General features: G+C 34.9%; 1 protein-coding gene across 1 annotated transcript in view; it reads right to left on the bottom strand.

Annotated features, from left to right (window-relative positions):
- Nucleotides 1–647: 647 nt before the first annotated feature.
- Nucleotides 648–17,433, bottom strand: part of MOXD1 (monooxygenase DBH like 1) — a 38,507-nt gene continuing 21,721 nt past the window's right edge. Inside the window, exons 5-12 of the mRNA XM_087718472.1 lie at nt 12,696–12,875; nt 11,632–11,734; nt 10,102–10,268; nt 7,957–8,148; nt 5,359–5,418; nt 4,207–4,349; nt 2,270–2,438; nt 648–1,113 (exon numbers count right to left, since the gene is read on the bottom strand). Coding sequence (XP_087574598.1) covers nt 943–1,113; nt 2,270–2,438; nt 4,207–4,349; nt 5,359–5,418; nt 7,957–8,148; nt 10,102–10,268; nt 11,632–11,734; nt 12,696–12,875 — 1,185 coding nt within the window. The 3' untranslated portion in view covers nt 648–942. The remainder of the gene's footprint in view (nt 1,114–2,269; nt 2,439–4,206; nt 4,350–5,358; nt 5,419–7,956; nt 8,149–10,101; nt 10,269–11,631; nt 11,735–12,695; nt 12,876–17,433) is intronic.

Raw genomic sequence — 17,433 nt, 5'->3', positions numbered from 1 at the left:
GTGAGCCAGGAAGTAGACATTGTGAATGTTATTAATGATCTCTTTTTTCCTTCCATAAATTGCTACTTTAGTACAGCCTTTCTGTTCAACTATCTTCCTCTATTATTAACAACAAAGGAATTAAAGATATTCCTTTGATAAATCAGGGAGAAACATGTTCTCCCTGATTTAACTTCTTTGGAGTGAAACCACAATTAGTTGTATTTATATTGTATTGTAGTTCATCATTTACAAGAGTTCTAGCTTCAAAAGCCGTAAAATGCATCACTAGTAGATTTAAAATATTAAGCTTAATCACTTCACCTATACAGCATCTGATACCTTTTCCCAAATATAAACAATTATGAGGTCATATTACATCACTAGTAGATATTTAATCTAAGGAAAGGAGATTTCAGAGAGACATAGGGGCTCCAGTTCAGACAAAATAGAACAATGAACAAAGGCCTTCCAAATGTGTGTGTTTCACATATCTAGAGCACAGGAATGTTGTAAAGATAAATTTCCAGAACTATTTGCGACTTCTATTGAAAAGACTAGGAATAATTTACATGCTCAGTTGGGACTGACAAAATACAACCTTATGTCATTTTGTAACTTGCAGGTCTCAAAAGCAGAGGCAAAATAACAACAGACTTCATGCTTAATAAGTTTATATAGATAAAGTTTAGTTTATTTCTTTGATACTGTATCTAAATACAGAGCAGCTTTTAGAATCATAAAGTGATATGTCAGAATGAAACAAATGAAACTATATAGCAACTAGTTTAGCTCGAGATTGCAAACCAGTGGACCTTATATACATAAAAGACAATATTTTTGAGATGAACACAGGATTTTTTAAAAAAATGTTTATTACTATGTAAAAAAAATAAATCTACAAGAGTGACAGTGCAAACATTTGAGGACTTGCATGGCACAGATATCATACATGAATATAATCTACAATTGTACAAAAGGTTCGTGATTCCTTGAAGCAATGGCTGAGATATGCACTACAATCAACACAGTTAAAAATAAATTGGCATTTAATCGGGAAGATGAGCTACATATAATTGGTTCTGCAGTATAAGGTCTTTCAATTTCAGGTGGTAAAGCCATCATTCCATGAATCTGAAATATAAATGAAATGAATTATCTACTTGTTTAGACACATGGCTAGTTTGAATTTAGCTTCCCTCTGTTCAAATACATTTATGCTACATTTTTCAGGTAGGCATTTCCTTATAAATATCAACAAATGATATAAAAACAAAAGAATAGATAGCAATGTTTAATAATTGTTTGACTTTTTCAATATGATTAATGTTATCAAATTAGAAGGTGTAAGAGCAGACACCTTCTGCTCTTACAGGAAAGGTAAAATCTGCTAGAAGGCACGCATAGGAGGCCACTGAAGCCCCACTCCTTTACTTGAAAAGAACAATTGAAGGTATTAAGTACATTTAAACCGGAGAAAAGTAGGCTTTGTAGAGAGATGACACCTGTCTTCAACTATCTGAAGGACTGGTTTGCAGAAGACAGAGTAGAAACTGTCCAGAAGATTGGACAAGAAAGTGTAAATTACAAGAAAATCGATTTCAGTGGGCCATCAAGAACAAAAATAATAATAATAATCCTAACAGTAATTGCCTCAGGCAGTGCTGCACTTTCCTTCAGTGGTGGTGCTTAAAGAGACAAAAGCTTGAAGATGCCACTCTCCCTGCTTTCATTTCTATATAACAAAATAAGCAGAATTGCCCTGTCATCCACATATATTTTGCTTCTGTTAACAGACATTCATCCTGAAGATTATAAGCCACATATTACCCATTACATTTTTACCAGTATTTGCATATCTTAAATTTTCTCTATCTGTTTCATCATCTGTGGTAAACATTCTACCAAAATACAGCATTCATCTATGTGCTCTATCGTTCCATTATTTAAACATAACATAAAATCATTTACTCAATTTTGCCTATCAAACAGAATTATCTTGATCTTTGATACATTAATTTTTTAGGTCCACATACCTTGTTAAATCATATGATCTACTTAACATTTGCCTCAAATGAGTTTTCAGTCAAGATTACAGTTTCGTCTACATTATTCTATCTTTCAAATATGCACAATGGTTACTATGGTAAAGCCTTTATTTGGAATGATTTCTGCTGCTAAATAAAACAGTTAATTCATCTTTTTAACAGGGCTATTTTGGAATACACATGTCCTACAATCCATGCAATCGATCTCACAATCACAAAGGAAAACAGAGAAATCAACTTACAGTCCACTCTGCATTTTCTGTCTTGGTACACCTTACATTTAATGGTAACTTAAGAACATAGTCATTATAGGAGTGACCTTGTTCTCTGGACCATTTGAATTTGTTCATTGCATCAACGAAAGACAGATTTTTGTATTGTTTTGGACTCTTGATAATGAATGGCCAGGTTCTGCATATAAAAAGAAAAATACTTTTCAAGTATTTTCAACTTTTCAATACTTTTTACTGAGCTGTTCATACTTATTGGGTCTGTTCAACATGTGACTGCAAACTTTCCCCTTTTATGTTTCTGTCCCTAACATCTTTTCTAGTGTTTTGGAGAATGAATCCCTTAGAAATAGATTTGCTAAATACATGGGAGAATCAAGATAGAAAAAGTATACACAAGCTGTAACATGCATATTGGGCATAGCCTCAGATTTGTTCAGATTATGAATAACATTCATTTTCATTTATCTAAATAAATAAATATTTTTCAAGATGAAACATAATTAATCTACTATTTCCTCTCCTTCCCAAAGCAATCTATTAGCAGAAGGAGTTATGCAAATCCTGTACCAAAAATAGTCCTATACATATCTGCTCAGAAGTCTAATATCATAGAGTATGCTATCTTGTCCTATGATATTGCAGGAAGACTGAGAGAGGAAAGAAAAGAGCAAAAAAGCTAAACAGGAAACAGGTACCCAACAGCAAAAACAGGGATGAAAACTTGAATTTTTAAGAACAATGCACATCAAAACAAACATTTGGAAAAAATTCAATCTGGATAGAACTTCTCAAGTTAACACATTCTTTTAAAAAAAAGTACATTTATGTAGACCTCAAGTAACTGCAGACAGGTTGCACATTGTGTTTTTGTTAAGTACATTACTTAATAAAATAGATATACAGACATGTCACAAAATAAAATTAAAGCATTAAGCTTTACTTTAAACTGCAACTCATGAACTTTGTAGGAGTGCAAGCTTGAACCATTACTAATTTTTTATATTTATCTTAAAAGCTATATTTCCTTTTTTTGAACTCCCTAAACCATTTGTCTTTTCTTGGGTCAAATGTGCATTTTTGTTAACAATGGTATAAATGTTCCTTTTGGAGAGCGATTCACTTATTACTCTGTCTACTTGCAGAGATTAGAAAGATTAATTGTAGGCTCTAAATCAGAACATGTGTTTTTTTCCCCTTAGCTGTCAGGAGAGATTATAAAAAGATAGAAAAAGTCTGCAAGTATTATTCTCTGAGGATGTAGCTCTCTGAAAGACTCTGTGCAGATCAGTCTGTAGTACAAGGCTCTTGGGAACAGTAATATAAAAACAGCTGTAAGAGTCAACTGTATATTTTATTCTGAGACATAAAAATATCAAAACTTTAAATAGTTAAAGAAGCACTGCTGAGCTTCTTGCTGCTGCAGCTACTAGAAACTTTCATCATGTAGTTCAGCCAACATTTATTATACAGATAAATCCTGATGAATATACTTCCTCTGGCTTGATTCAGAATAGACCAGAACCATTCAATAAACATGTCAGCCTGTCATGCATATTGTTTCCATTCTGAGCCTGTTCCAAAGTGAAGGTCTTTTTATAGCCCATTCATCAGAATCAGAATGAAGTCTGTTCCTAACCCTTCAGGAAGCTACTTGATTAATGAGATGCCCAGTTCCTACTCCTTGTCTTCCTCACCCCTGGTTTATGGCACAGATGCACAAAGTGTGGTCAAGGGCCATGACCAGGGAAAGGCCTCCATGTTCCCACCACCAATTTGATTATGAAAAGCCACCAATTGGTTTTCCTAAAGATAGACCATTATCTTTTCATAAATGAGATACATAAGGAGGGATAAACCTTCCCTAGAAAGTAATATCAAGAACAATTTTCAGCATTTATTCAAATGACAGTGAATGCAAGTATTAGTTCTGTAGTATGCTTACATACCTCACTGGTCTGTAAATTTGTTTAACACCAATGAACTGGAGTTGCTCCATTAAGTCAGGAATACTTTCACACCGAGTAAGGTTTATTTTTGGATAATACACGAGATAGGATAGGCACATTTCATTTCTGGTGCTAAAACCACCCTGGGAACAGAAAAACAAATCAACAATACAGGCTTCAGCGATTGCTTCTGAACTCAGGCCTAAAACTACCCAATGCTGCCTCTTGCTGTTTTCTGCATTTAACAGAGAATGCATCACCACTATGAACAAATGGCAGAAACAGATTCGGTTTCTGCCTGCATGAAAAAAAACCTATATAGTGCAATACATTTACCACCATTTGAAATAAGTTTTGCTTAGCTTGTACAGTTGTAATTCTCAGATTCAGCTGATGACATGTTTTAAAGTAAAAGCAATTCAAATGTTTATGAGAGATGGGATAGCATCTTACAGAGAAACAAACAGGTATTATCTATGCAGAAATCTTGTTTGCTTTCTTAAAGTTTATATATGCATTATTTGAAGGGAAATAAAGTTTTGGCTTTAACATTCCTTTTAAACCAAGATTGTGTAGGACTTGGAATGGCATGGAATCTCTGCCTTAAAATTTAGAGCCCTTAATGTGAAAGCAAACTCAAATTTTGAGCATGGTGAATAATGATAAAAAAATAAAAATTGCAATGTTCATATCACTTAAAGTAGCTTATTTAAAGGAATATTAACTAACTTTCAGTAAATTGCAATCCAATCTGAGCATAATGCTATGTTTCTAATGCATGCTGGCTAGGGAATTCTGGGAGTTGAAATACACACATCTTAAAGTTGTAAAGATTGAGAAGCACTGGTTTAGTGGCTCATTTATTTGATTTTGTTTCTCAAAATGTGGCTTTAATTAACTTGGCATCATAGGCATCTTTCTCAGTTATTTGAATGAGCTACTCCTAAAGTCTCCAGTAGGGGAGGGATCTGCCATGCTATTATTGACCTACCGGAAGAAACTGAATGAAATGAAATAGTTCTAAGTTTACATAAAAATAAATCTTATTTCTTAATAATAATGCTTACATGTTAACAATATACAACATTTACTTTAAACATGTTAATTTTATGCTATTTTCATTCCACATAGTCAGGTCATAAAATTTCTTACCCAGGTCATATCCGATCGATTGAGGGTGCTGTAGTGGCATTCAGTGACTAAATTATCTCCCTGAAATGCAATATCAAGAAATACACTCTTACAAATTTGAGTCGTTATAATTTAAGCATACATACATGGTCATATTATTTGCTATGAAGTAATACAAGTTAAAAATGCAAGCTGAAATGATCCATTATTGATCCATATGCACATTAACAATTGTGCTATAAAAAACACTTTTAGAATTCCTGCTTCTTGTTTTCCGTAGAAGCCAATATATTAAAATAAATTCACTTTTCCCCCCTATATTAGCCTTCCCAACTCGGATATTTTGGATTCAATTCCAACAAACCCAAAGATTTCCCCTACACACACCCCACCCAAGAATCCAGCATTACAGCCAAGGCACACCACTGCCTGAAAACAGTAAGAAATATTAGCACTTAGACAAATAGCTTTAAAATCTGATTCATATGATCATTTGAACCGTTTTTGCCTGCTATACAAACAAATAAGGTTTGGTGGATCAGATAAATGCTTATAATCATGGGTAAAACATTGTTATAATCTGCAAAATAGCAAAAGCAGCACAATTTTCATTATTCCAGAGCAAAGAATAGCTCTTAAAGGGTTATAAAATTTAGGTTTAGGCAGACTTTAGGCAGAGATTACATTCAACAAATAATTAAAGACAGGACAAAGAGAAGAAGCAAAACAAGAAAAATTAATTTAGTTTAAATTTACAGTTTAATTTAGGTTAAAATATTGAATATGGATATCATCTCTGTAACAATTTATTTCTTCTACATTGAAAATTATAATTTATATTTTTTTAAAGGCTTCTGGGTATGCACTTAAGGACTTGAGAAGATACATATGGATTCCCGGGCTACTTTGTACAAATCATTATGTGAATCCACTTTCATTGTTTCACAGAATAATAAAATCCTGGAGTTGGAAGCCTTGGCTTCTGATATAAACTGTGAAGATGAAAAAGTGAAGAAAACTGTGTCATGACATCACAATGCAAATCTCCCCTTATATTTGCACCTCAGCATTAAGTTGTGGAGTTTGCATCATGACATCACAAGGCAAGTTTTATCCCTTAGAACATGGGTGTCAAACTCACGGCGTCACATAGCTGTCACAAGCTGGGGTGGGCGTGGCCTGTGCATGACACATCCAGCCCACAGTCCATCAATTTGACACCCTGCCTAGAAATAACATTTAGGGCCATCCAATTCTGTGCTGAAATACAAATTAAAGCAGCCTTGATAGACTGCCTTCTATATACATTCTGGAATAATACAGATAGTCCTCAATTTACCATTAAAAGTTACAACGACACTGAAAAATGACCATTTTTCACACTTAACAACCATTGCAGCATACCAATGGTCACATGTTCAAAATTTGGATGCTTGGCAACTGCTTTATATTTATGACAGTTGCAGGGGTCAAGTGATCGCCTTTTGCTACATTCTGGCAAGTAAAGTCAATGGGGAAGCCAGTTTCATTTAACAACCTTGTTATTAACTTAACAACTGCAGTGATTCACTTTACTATAGCAAGAAAGGTCGCAAACTAGGGCAAAACTCACTTAACCAATGCCTCACTTAGCAACATAAATTTTGTGCTGATTCGATATCAGAAATAATACTATTATCAGTGAATACACATATTTTTTTAAAAAAATCCTGTTTCTGAATAATCTGTTGGGTTTAAAGGTTTTTGAAGCAATAATTAATGTTCTTAACTCATATCAATAGCATTGTTGCAGGTGATACATTTTCTGCTTTGCAAGTACACAGCCTTCTTCTCAGCCCTGGACATCTTGAGAGGCTTATAGATGACCAGGCAGGGTATAACTGACTAGGGATGACAGATTGATGTGGAGAAGAGATTCCTGTCTCTAGTTCACATTTTATTTAGCAAGCAAATAAAAACTGTTAGCAGCAGAGGTGGTATTCAGCAGGTTCTGACCAGTTCTGGAGAACCAGTAGTGGAAATTTTGAGTAGTTTGGAGAACTGGTAAATACCACCTCTGACTAGCCCCACCCCTAGCTATTCTCTGCCTCCCGAGTCCCAGCTGATTGGGAGGAAATGGGGATTTTGCAGTAATCTTCCCCTGAAATGGGGAGGGAATGGAGATTTTATAGTATCCTTCCCCTGCCACACAAACCAAGCCATGTCAGGCCCACCACGCCATGCCCACAGAACCAGTAGTAAAAAAAAATTGAATCCCACGACTGGTTAGCAGTAACAAAAACAGAAAATACCAAAGAGAAATATATCCTTTAAACGAAAATCAGATAAAAATGTTGGAGGGGGAAACGAAGTACATATAAGTGTATGAACTTTTAATTTCCTGCTAGATCATATTCATAATAGATTAAAGAAGTGTTTCATTCTTTGTCCACTTGTCCTTTAGTTCTGATGCTTCTTCATTTCTTTTTCCCTCAGAAAGTGTAAATATGTATGTCACACAAGAATGAATATGGGTATTTGAAACTTTGAACCCCAAAACAACCTAAAATAGTGACAATTGGCCTGAAGAAACAGAAAAATGACAATAACACTAGGAAAAACAGGAAACAAACATCATACAGGCAAGATGGTCCTTTCTTCTTTCAAGTACTGAAACTCCTGGAAGTTAAAGTCAAATTCATCATCATAAGCCAGCAGTTGTAGTTCACTGCCTTTGCGGAAATGGCGCATCCTTAATGCTCTGCCAGCAAGATGTGCATGGAGAAGAACAGCAAAAACATGGATTCCGGTTGGCTTCTCAGCATCAAGAGCCTGGAAAAGACCCATGAGAGAACACATTCAATAGTAGCAGAACACATGGACTATGGCTGGTCAGCTTTGTGGTACAAAAGTAACTTGTCTAAATCAGCCAAAGATATTTTTTCCCCTGGGGTCATGCTAAAGCAAAGAAAACAGTGGTGTGGTATGAGAAAAAGAGGGAGTTGTTTTTAAAAAAATATAATTTTAGTGAAGAAATCTTTAAAAAGATAAAAACAATATAGATATTAGCAAAGAAGCAAAGAAAATAAGAAAGAATGGTGAATAAGAAAAACTATAGAAAGAAGGAAGGGAGGGAGGGAGGGAGGGAGGGAGGGAGGGAGGGAGGGAGGGAGGGAGGAAGGAAGGAAGGAAGGAAGGAAGGAAGGAAGGAAGGAAGGAAGGAAGGAAGGAGAAAAGATTATGAAGAAACAACCTCTGACCTTTTTGGCAGTGGTTATAAGTGCATTTATATTTTACCCTGTTCCCAAGGTTACATACAATTTCCTTCTTTCTATAAGCTACTCTTTCTAATCCTCAAACCTGTAAGTCACAATTTCAGCAAAACAAAAATCCACAAAGTTTAGTCTATATATTTACAAGGTCTTCACTTGGCTCTTCATATTTACAGATAGAATGTTAAAGTATTTATTGAATGAGTAGATGTGATTCAGTTCTATCTACTAAATTTTACACAAGAACAAATGTATGGCAATTTCAAATATGAAACAAATATTTTTCAAGTGCTATAAAATTGTATATCTTAACTAGAGAAGAAGGTATGTGTAGATTTATTGAGAAATATTCACATGGCATTTGAAGCATTCTGCTCTCATGTAGCATCAGGCACAATCATTTTAATTCTCTTTGGCTTTCATAAAGCATCCTCTACTGTACAAATACCACAAAATATTAGATTTTAGGGTTAGAGGAAATAAAGAAACCATGTCTTTCACCCGCTTATTAGGTCTATCTGATAAATCAATTCCATAGTCTATGATGTTTCATTTTCTCCCACCTGCTCTTCATTTAAAACAGATGTGAGTAAGATGGTATTGGACTCTAAATCCTATCATCTCTAACCACATGAGAAATGAGTCCCTTTGGTTTTCATTTTTTTAAAAATGATATTGTCCACTCATTGTTTTCAAATTTCTTAGATGGAACCTCCCCCACCAACACAAAATGAACTAGCAAGCACTTTTAAACAAAAGAACACAGTCACACACTCACACTTGTTCCTGGGTTATTAATATGTATTATGCTCCCTTTAGAGACATTCAGCAGAGAACCTTCTCCTTTCTTAAGCTAAAGAAAGCTTAGCTAAGTACACAATAAGTACACGCTTTGATTTAAACAATGAAAATATCATAACAATGCTTACTGCATCTTACAAATATAAAAAAAATGTTAATCACCATTTGTGTTAGGCTTAAAAAAGATTTTTGAAGCTATTTATAATGGTTCAGTGACAATAAAATAAGGGGAATAATTTTATCACTGTTTGAATAAGCAGATCTAATTTTTCCTCAATGGAATTAATTGCCTCTGGTTCATACATTAACAATGGATGCTCATAGGTAAATATTGAGGGAACTTCTGAGCAAAAATATATGCATAGGAAAAGGTATATGAAAGAACAAATTTTGAGAGTGCTTTTTTTTCAAACAAGAAGACTAATGCAGAAATTGAATCTAATATATTTGTGAGCATTTATCCATCTTTACTGACAAACCAAAGAAAATAAATGGCATGCTCACACATAATTTGCCTGTTCTTATTTGCTATTTTTCAAACCAGATTTGTATTTTCAATTGATGGCACCATCGTTGTTCCAGATCCCTTTCTGAACAAATTCCAATTGTTGATCCAGGACCACTGAAATAATACACACCATTTTTTTTTACAAAGACACTGAAACTGCCTATTTTCAATAAAAGGCACATTTGCATTAGTAAAAAAACACACTTCTTCTAGACACTCCAGTGTGCAGTGGCCCTCCGACACGAATTCAGGCATGCCCGGTGGGACGTTATGGAACAGGCTGACCCAAAGCCCTGCTTCAATAACTCCAGCATCGTATCTCCTTAAATTTGCAGTATAAAATAGCCTTAGTCCAGAATTATCGATCATCCCTGGAAAGAAAAGAGCAATTGCCTGTTATAACTCAGCATAAAATACCCTATTGATTGAATTTAGTTTTGGAACCTAGTTGCCAATTTGGCCCATTGCTATAACACAGAGAAAGAGGAATTAGAGTTAAGATAGATCAAACAACAGGTTTTTAATTTAAAAAAAAAATGGCAATAAAGCAAAAAAAAAAAAAAAGCAAAATCTCAAGAAAGCAGTGAAATAAAACGAATGTCTAGGCTTTTTTGATCAGTACAAACATTTATGCTCAGTTTTATGCCTCTGTTGGGGATTTTCCAGATAGCAGCTTTCTAATACAGTCTATAAGCTAGTTGTTGTACTGTTCCTGTAAGAAGTCTTTCAGTATAGAAACATAGCTCTGCAGGCAGAGCTCATTTGCAGCAGACAGACAGACAGACAAACAGACAGACACACACACACACACACACACACACACACACACACACACACATGAATCATGAGAAATTAATTTCTGTTTTGTCCACTCAGTTTTGGAAATCTGGAAATTTGCCATGCCATTCAAGCAGGAGAGGTGAGGTGCCTTGGAGGGGGAAAGGAATTCACTGTCTGCTGTGATAGAGATCAAAGCAGAGAAGGTAGCATTCTTAACTAAAATATCTACTGAAAATCCCACCACTGTTCAAGGGCAAACAGTGCAGCCAATTCTACCCTTAAATAATAACACATCTATTTCCATAGCATAGGAATTAGGTAATGCAGCATTCGGTCCTATCCATTTTTCCCTCAAAATGCTCATTTTTACTATGACCTACACACATATAGTATAAACATACACATAAACTATGATAAGAGGCGGGGGATGAAGGCATATATGACTTTTTATATTTACATCCTAGCACTGGATGGAAAAACATAAGTCGTGGATATGCATTGTGACATCCCAAGGCAAATTCCCTCCACCTGCATCCCCTGTGAACAGTTCAGTACAGTTCCCAAAGAACCAGAACGAAACAATAGTTTATAACGACTTTTATAGTTTTGTGAGTGAGAGCCATTTTGGGGGTATTGAACACTACATGGATTTTTCCTTGTTGCTATCCGAAAGGAAGAAAGACTGAAAGTAAACAAACAAAGCAGACTTGCCAGATTGCAGAGCCTAAAGATAACTAGCTAACTTAGAAAATAGATCAATATTCCTGACTTCTTTTGAAATGGAGACTCAGTGCAAAAGTAACTATTTTAATCTTAAATATCCCACTTAAATCCTCATGTCTAGGATTTGGCATTAAGGAAGTACAATTGTACCAGATGTAGATAACTGGCAAGATACATGCTTTTGTAAGGAATATATACATTCAACACATTTTAACAGTTGAGGGAACATACCTTCCAAATATGAAGGGTTATCATAATGGACTTCCATGAGTACATATTGAGGGTCTAAAGCTGTTCCAATGGATAAGCCAACATGAGGAGGGTAGATAAAACCCTGAGATTGGAAACATATCAACATAAGTAAATGGATTCAATGGTATAAACATTTAAATTCTTATTTTAACTATGTATTTATAGCTTCACTGATATAATTTTAGAGAGAAAATAAATCTCCTAGAATTGGCTCATATCACAGCAAGCATATGTTAGCAGTTTTTTTTTACCCTGAGCACATATTTAGCTCCAGTTTGATAGAATTATTTATAATATATTATAATATGTTAACAATTCTATATTAATGTATGGACATGCTTTTCCGTCATTCAACAGAAAACAATTGGTAATCATGCATTACTAGTATTTTAAAAATAATTTATTAAAACTCTTATTAAAAGGTTTTATACAGTAATAAAAACAAAGAAAGAAAAGAAATAGAATAAAGAAGAATACAAAACAAGTGAATAAACAATAAGGAAATTGAAAAGTAATGAAAAAGCATTATTATTCTACTTAAAAATGCATATGTATTCCTAGCAAAGATGAAAATTAAGAAACAGTTTCTTGTATCAAGGAAAAATACTAAAAGAACAAATACAGGGCCAAGAAAAACTAAGAATCTGCCAAGCATACCTAATATTTGTTAGGTATGTCCAATTAAAATAAGGATATAATAGTTCTATAATCACTCAGCTGATTAAAAAAAAAACTTTAAAAGCATTTATTGTAGAGAATGTATTCAACCTTGTGCCAAATTTGGCTTAATTTTAGAAAATAAACAGGGCTCCTCTAGTTAGCTCTCGGCTGTGGAAACCACTTCAGAAGTTCAGAGCTTTTGCCTAACTAGGAACTCAAACTAGGAACTCAAAGAGCCCCGGAAGAAGAGAATGGCAAAATCCTGCCAATAATTCTACCAACCCCACCCCCTGCTGCAATTATGCACTCCCCAAAATTAAAATTTGAATTAAAGGAATCTTTACATTATTTGATAAAGACATTTAAATAAGAATTAATCTTACCTCTCCTCCAATAGCCCAAGCAAATATGACTGTTTGACAGGTGAGAAATGAATCTGGCATGTTTGGGTGATAGCACTCATGGCCATAATCCAGAACACTGTCATTTAGACTGCTACTACACTGATAGAGAAGCATATGGTGCACTATACTCTCATGACCCTTCTGAATGAGTGGTTCAACCTGTCAATATAATAAGGGAATATTAGAAGCATTTGAAGCATTTCAGTTTCTAACTAAAATATTAAGTCATTCATTCATTCATCATTTTCAATTATAATTGTTCAAAATGCTTAAATGGTGTTATGAAGAAGCCAAAATGCAAACTGCACAAACATCCTTGTTGTTCAGTCACTGAGTCCTGTCAAACTCTTTGCAACATCATGGACTGTAGCATGCCAGGCCCCCTACACTACATTGTCTGCCAGAGTTTGCCCAAATTTATATTCATTAAGTTGATGACACTATCTAAGTTATCTCATCCTCTGCTGTCCCCTTCTCCTTGGGCCTTTAATCTTTCTCAACATCAGAGTCTTTTCCTATCTGTCCTTTCTTGTTAGGTGGCCAAAGTATTTGAACTTCAGCTGAAGTATCTGTCTTTCAAAAGAGCAGTCAGGATTGATTTCCTTTAAGATTGACTGATTTCATCTCCTTGAAATTCAAAGGATTCTATTTATATATTAAGTCAACCAAACCTGATCTAATACTTTCCCTGTGTTTTTGATTACAACTTCCAAAATTCCCATTTTTGGAGGGGAAGAGCCACAACTGGTAGTCCAAGCATTGGATACAACCCTAACTCTAAGACAGAGTTGCATGCTGAAGTGGTATATCAAATACAGGTAAGATACTATGATGATGTCAAATTGTGCAGTTTTTAGAACTGATAGCAAGACCTTTGTAATATTACTTAATAATACTCAGCACTGGGAAAGGATTTAGACTAAGGCCTCCCAGATCCTTCAGTTTGATCTGTCTGAACTATTAAAGTTTAAAATTTGCTTGCTATGTAGGCAAAACAACACTGCAATCTGTGTTTAATGCAGAGTTTTTAATTTCTAATTGCATCTCAAGATGCAATATATTAATATTTTCTAATCCTTCATGTTCTCCTGTGTAAAATAAAATGTGTGAGAGGGGGGAGAGAGAGAAAGAGAAGGGGGACAAACTTAGATGAAAGCTGCAGTCAAGCTGCCATAAAATGCATGGTGCTTTTGTTACTGAACGCTATGGTGGAGGAAATATAAACAAATCCACCCACACATGATGTGCAATAGAATTTTTAAAGGGTGAGAATCCAAAAGAACTCAGAACATCTAAACAAAATAAGAAATGAATCAGTGTGAAGGTTATGGGAATGTTCTACTGATCTCTGCTTGAAATAAAAGGGACACTTGTCCAAACTTGTGCAACAGCCACCTGCCTCTTTAGGACACTAACACTTGTTATGCTTTTCACCACAATTTTTTTTAAAAAAAACAATCTTCAAAGTGATGACTCATTACTAAAGTTGGCTATTCATACACTTTCATTCCCAGTTCCTTGAACACCAAGATTCTAATAATTATTTGTCTGCTCATATTTTTATTAAAAGATAAATCTCCTTCCCTCCCACCAAATACAAAGATTTTATGAATCTCTTTCTTTGAGATCATTTTGTAGGTTTTATAAGTTAGCAATATTGATTGCTAAATAAGCATTCTAGATAATAAATATATGAATTATTGAACTACTTGGAACACTTGGAACAAGTAGCAAAAACCAAACTTCCTATCTTAGGTTGCATAAAAATATACAGTTTTTTAAGTGACTTGCAAAAATGGAGAAAAAAAGACAAAATGGGAATTTTTCAGCATATACTATTAAATCTTGTAGGTCACTTTCATAATCACTCTTACAAGTTATAAGGGAACATTACTCATATTCATCATTATCCATTTTTTTAAAAAAATTAAAGAACCATTATCTAGCAAAACTCTGAATAACATAGGAACATCTATCTGTTCTGTCTTCATAGATTTAAAGGCAATTCAATAGCAGCATAGAATGAAGTGAAGGGCAACAGAAAGGCATGTAGCTCTCACAAATCTTTGTTACCTATGTGTCAATTTTACTATCAAACAATACCAAGTAAAGCAACTCTTGCCTTTTACCTAATTCGTATTTGGGTTAAAATTGAATATCCCCGATGCACTTTTCATATAGGCACTTGATTACATTAAACTTACATGCATTTCTAGTTGGTACTACCTGTAGAATAAGCCATATGGGGAAAAAAAGACTTAAGGTCATCAACATTGGACATTCTCCAGATTATATTTCTGCATTGCTTCTCTGTTTTCATTCAAATATCCAAATTAGATATTAGGGACAAATTTCTGCATTTAGAAAGCAATGTTGAAAATATTCATAATTCCCCAGGAAAGTTTGGTCTAGTGGTTAAGGCATCAGGCTAGAAACCAGGAGACGGAGAGTTCTAGTCCCACCTTAAGTCATGAAACCTCACTGGGTAGCCTTGGGCTAATCATTTTTTTCTCGCACTCAAATCCATCTAAACATGTTGAGGAGAACTCCACTGAAAAGCATCAGATGTATCACTCTGAGCAGGTTCACAAAAGGAGTAGCCATCAGCTCAATCTCACTAGGTATTTCATTTATGCAGAACAACTCACCATACTGAATTGGACAGATTCAGGGTGACAACAGCGCGGAGACAGAAGCACGCTGTAAACGCTAAACCTAAAATTAACCCCTAAACCTAAACCTAACCCCCCTAAACCTAATCCTAAACCTAACCCTAAACCTAACCCTTAACCTAACCCTAACCCTAACCCTAACCCTAACCCTAACCCTAACCCTAACCCTAACCCTTAACCTAACCCTAAACCTAACCCTAACCCTTAACCTAACCCTAACCCTAAACCTAACCCTTACCTTAAGTTGAATCGGCTTGCTTTCAAAGCACTATTTAAAGCGCCCTTCTTTCTCCGCGCTCGCTGTTGTCGCCCTGTTGATGACGTCAGTGACGCAGTTTAATCGGGCGCGGCTTAGTCGAGCGTGGTTTTGTCGTGCCACGGATTACGTGTGGTTGATACATACAAATGCATGTGTGATTTAAGCAGACAGCAACCTAACAGTCCCCAGATTTCTTTCTGTATTACACTACATCTCTTGGGCTATTTGTAATATGTACAACAGGATCTTCAGATGTTTGCTCCTCAAGTTTCCTTTTTACTTTTTTAATAGGATGGGCCACCACAGATGATAGGTAGTCCTCAACTTATGAGTGCCACTGAGACTGAAAATACAGTCATAAGTCATTACAGTTGTAAATAGAGGTGTCCACATGACCAGAAGTGATTTTATTATCTTTTTGGCAGGTGTTTTTAAGTGAATGCAGCAATCTTGACAAGAGAGAAACGGCATGACTGTTTACAACAGGTAGGGAGATGCTATTCTGGCCATAGCCATCATAAATGCAAATGGTCATTCATAAATCAAGGACTTCTTGTAGAACATTCACCTGTAGTTTCTGCATACTTAGTCTCTATCCACTAGGTGGGTGACATAATGTGTGTAGTTCATGTATATTCATAGTTGAAATAATGGTAAAAATCAAACCCCACATTTAAACCCCACTTTTGGCCTTCACAGCTACATTAGGCCTGGTTTTAGATTTACAAATAAATTACTAGATTTTCCATTCCCACATAGACCAACCCCTTCCCCACTTTCTCAGATAAATATTCAAAATAAAACATTGACAATTGGTCTTGCCAGCTTGCATTTCCAGTCACTGAAAATCGAACTGTTACTTTTTGTATAACACTACCCTTTAATCATCTCAATTATAGATGGTATGTATTCATATGGAAGACCATTGACGTGTGTATTTCAGATGTTTTTGCAAATATTTTCTTAATTTATGCAGCTAGGATCTTCCTCTCTTTGCTGAGTTGTGTTTCAGTTGAACTAAAACTCAAATTGTGAATGATTTCTCTCTGAAATGTTTTTGAGCCTGTATTTGCCTTCTCAGTAAGCATGTTTTCATAAGTAATTAAGACCTTTGATTAATTAACTTGTTTTTCAATGAGAAACCACTTACATTCCTGATATTTATAGTACTTTACCACACGAGCTAGGATAGTTGATAGAAAAAAATTAATTTTAAGACAGTAACTCTAAACGTTTTTTACTAGTGTGCTCACACAGATTTCAGACAATTTAGTATACAAGAGGCAATGATAATAATGACTTTGGTGGCCTGTAACACCATGAATTAAATATGTTAAATGATGTTATACCACAGTTAAGTTCAAATCTAGGAATGAATGTACATGTGAAGAAAAACTAGGAAGAAGTAAGAGATTGCAGCAGGGCAATTAATTCATATTTGAAAAGAAAATTATCAAGATAAAATTTAGGAAGTGGTGAGAATGGAGAGCATAAAAGGAAGAGGACCTGTGCACTTTAAGATCAGTATATTCCTATTTTAAGTCTGAAAATGCAGAGTCCAGAAATTCTGGAAAGTGGTTCAACCCTTGGGATGGAATTGAATGCTTCTCACTGTTTTCTCCTAGGGTTTCAAGTGTGTGCACATTTATAATTCTTATAGCACCAGGCAATATTTAGTGTCTTTCCAACACTCCAATTAGATAAAGAATGTGTTCCAGAACAAAATTGCACAATAACATGATTATGACATAGGAACATTAAGCTGAGTCAGCTCATGATTGCTGAA

The sequence above is a fragment of the Thamnophis sirtalis genome, unplaced genomic scaffold (genome assembly GCF_051295495.1).
Source record: "Thamnophis sirtalis isolate CommonGarterSnake01/CBP01778 unplaced genomic scaffold, rThaSir2_p1.2 scaffold_6, whole genome shotgun sequence".
Taxonomy (NCBI): domain Eukaryota; kingdom Metazoa; phylum Chordata; class Lepidosauria; order Squamata; family Natricidae; genus Thamnophis; species Thamnophis sirtalis.
Note: the sequence above shows the minus strand (reverse complement) of the source record. Positions and strands in the feature narration are given on the sequence as shown.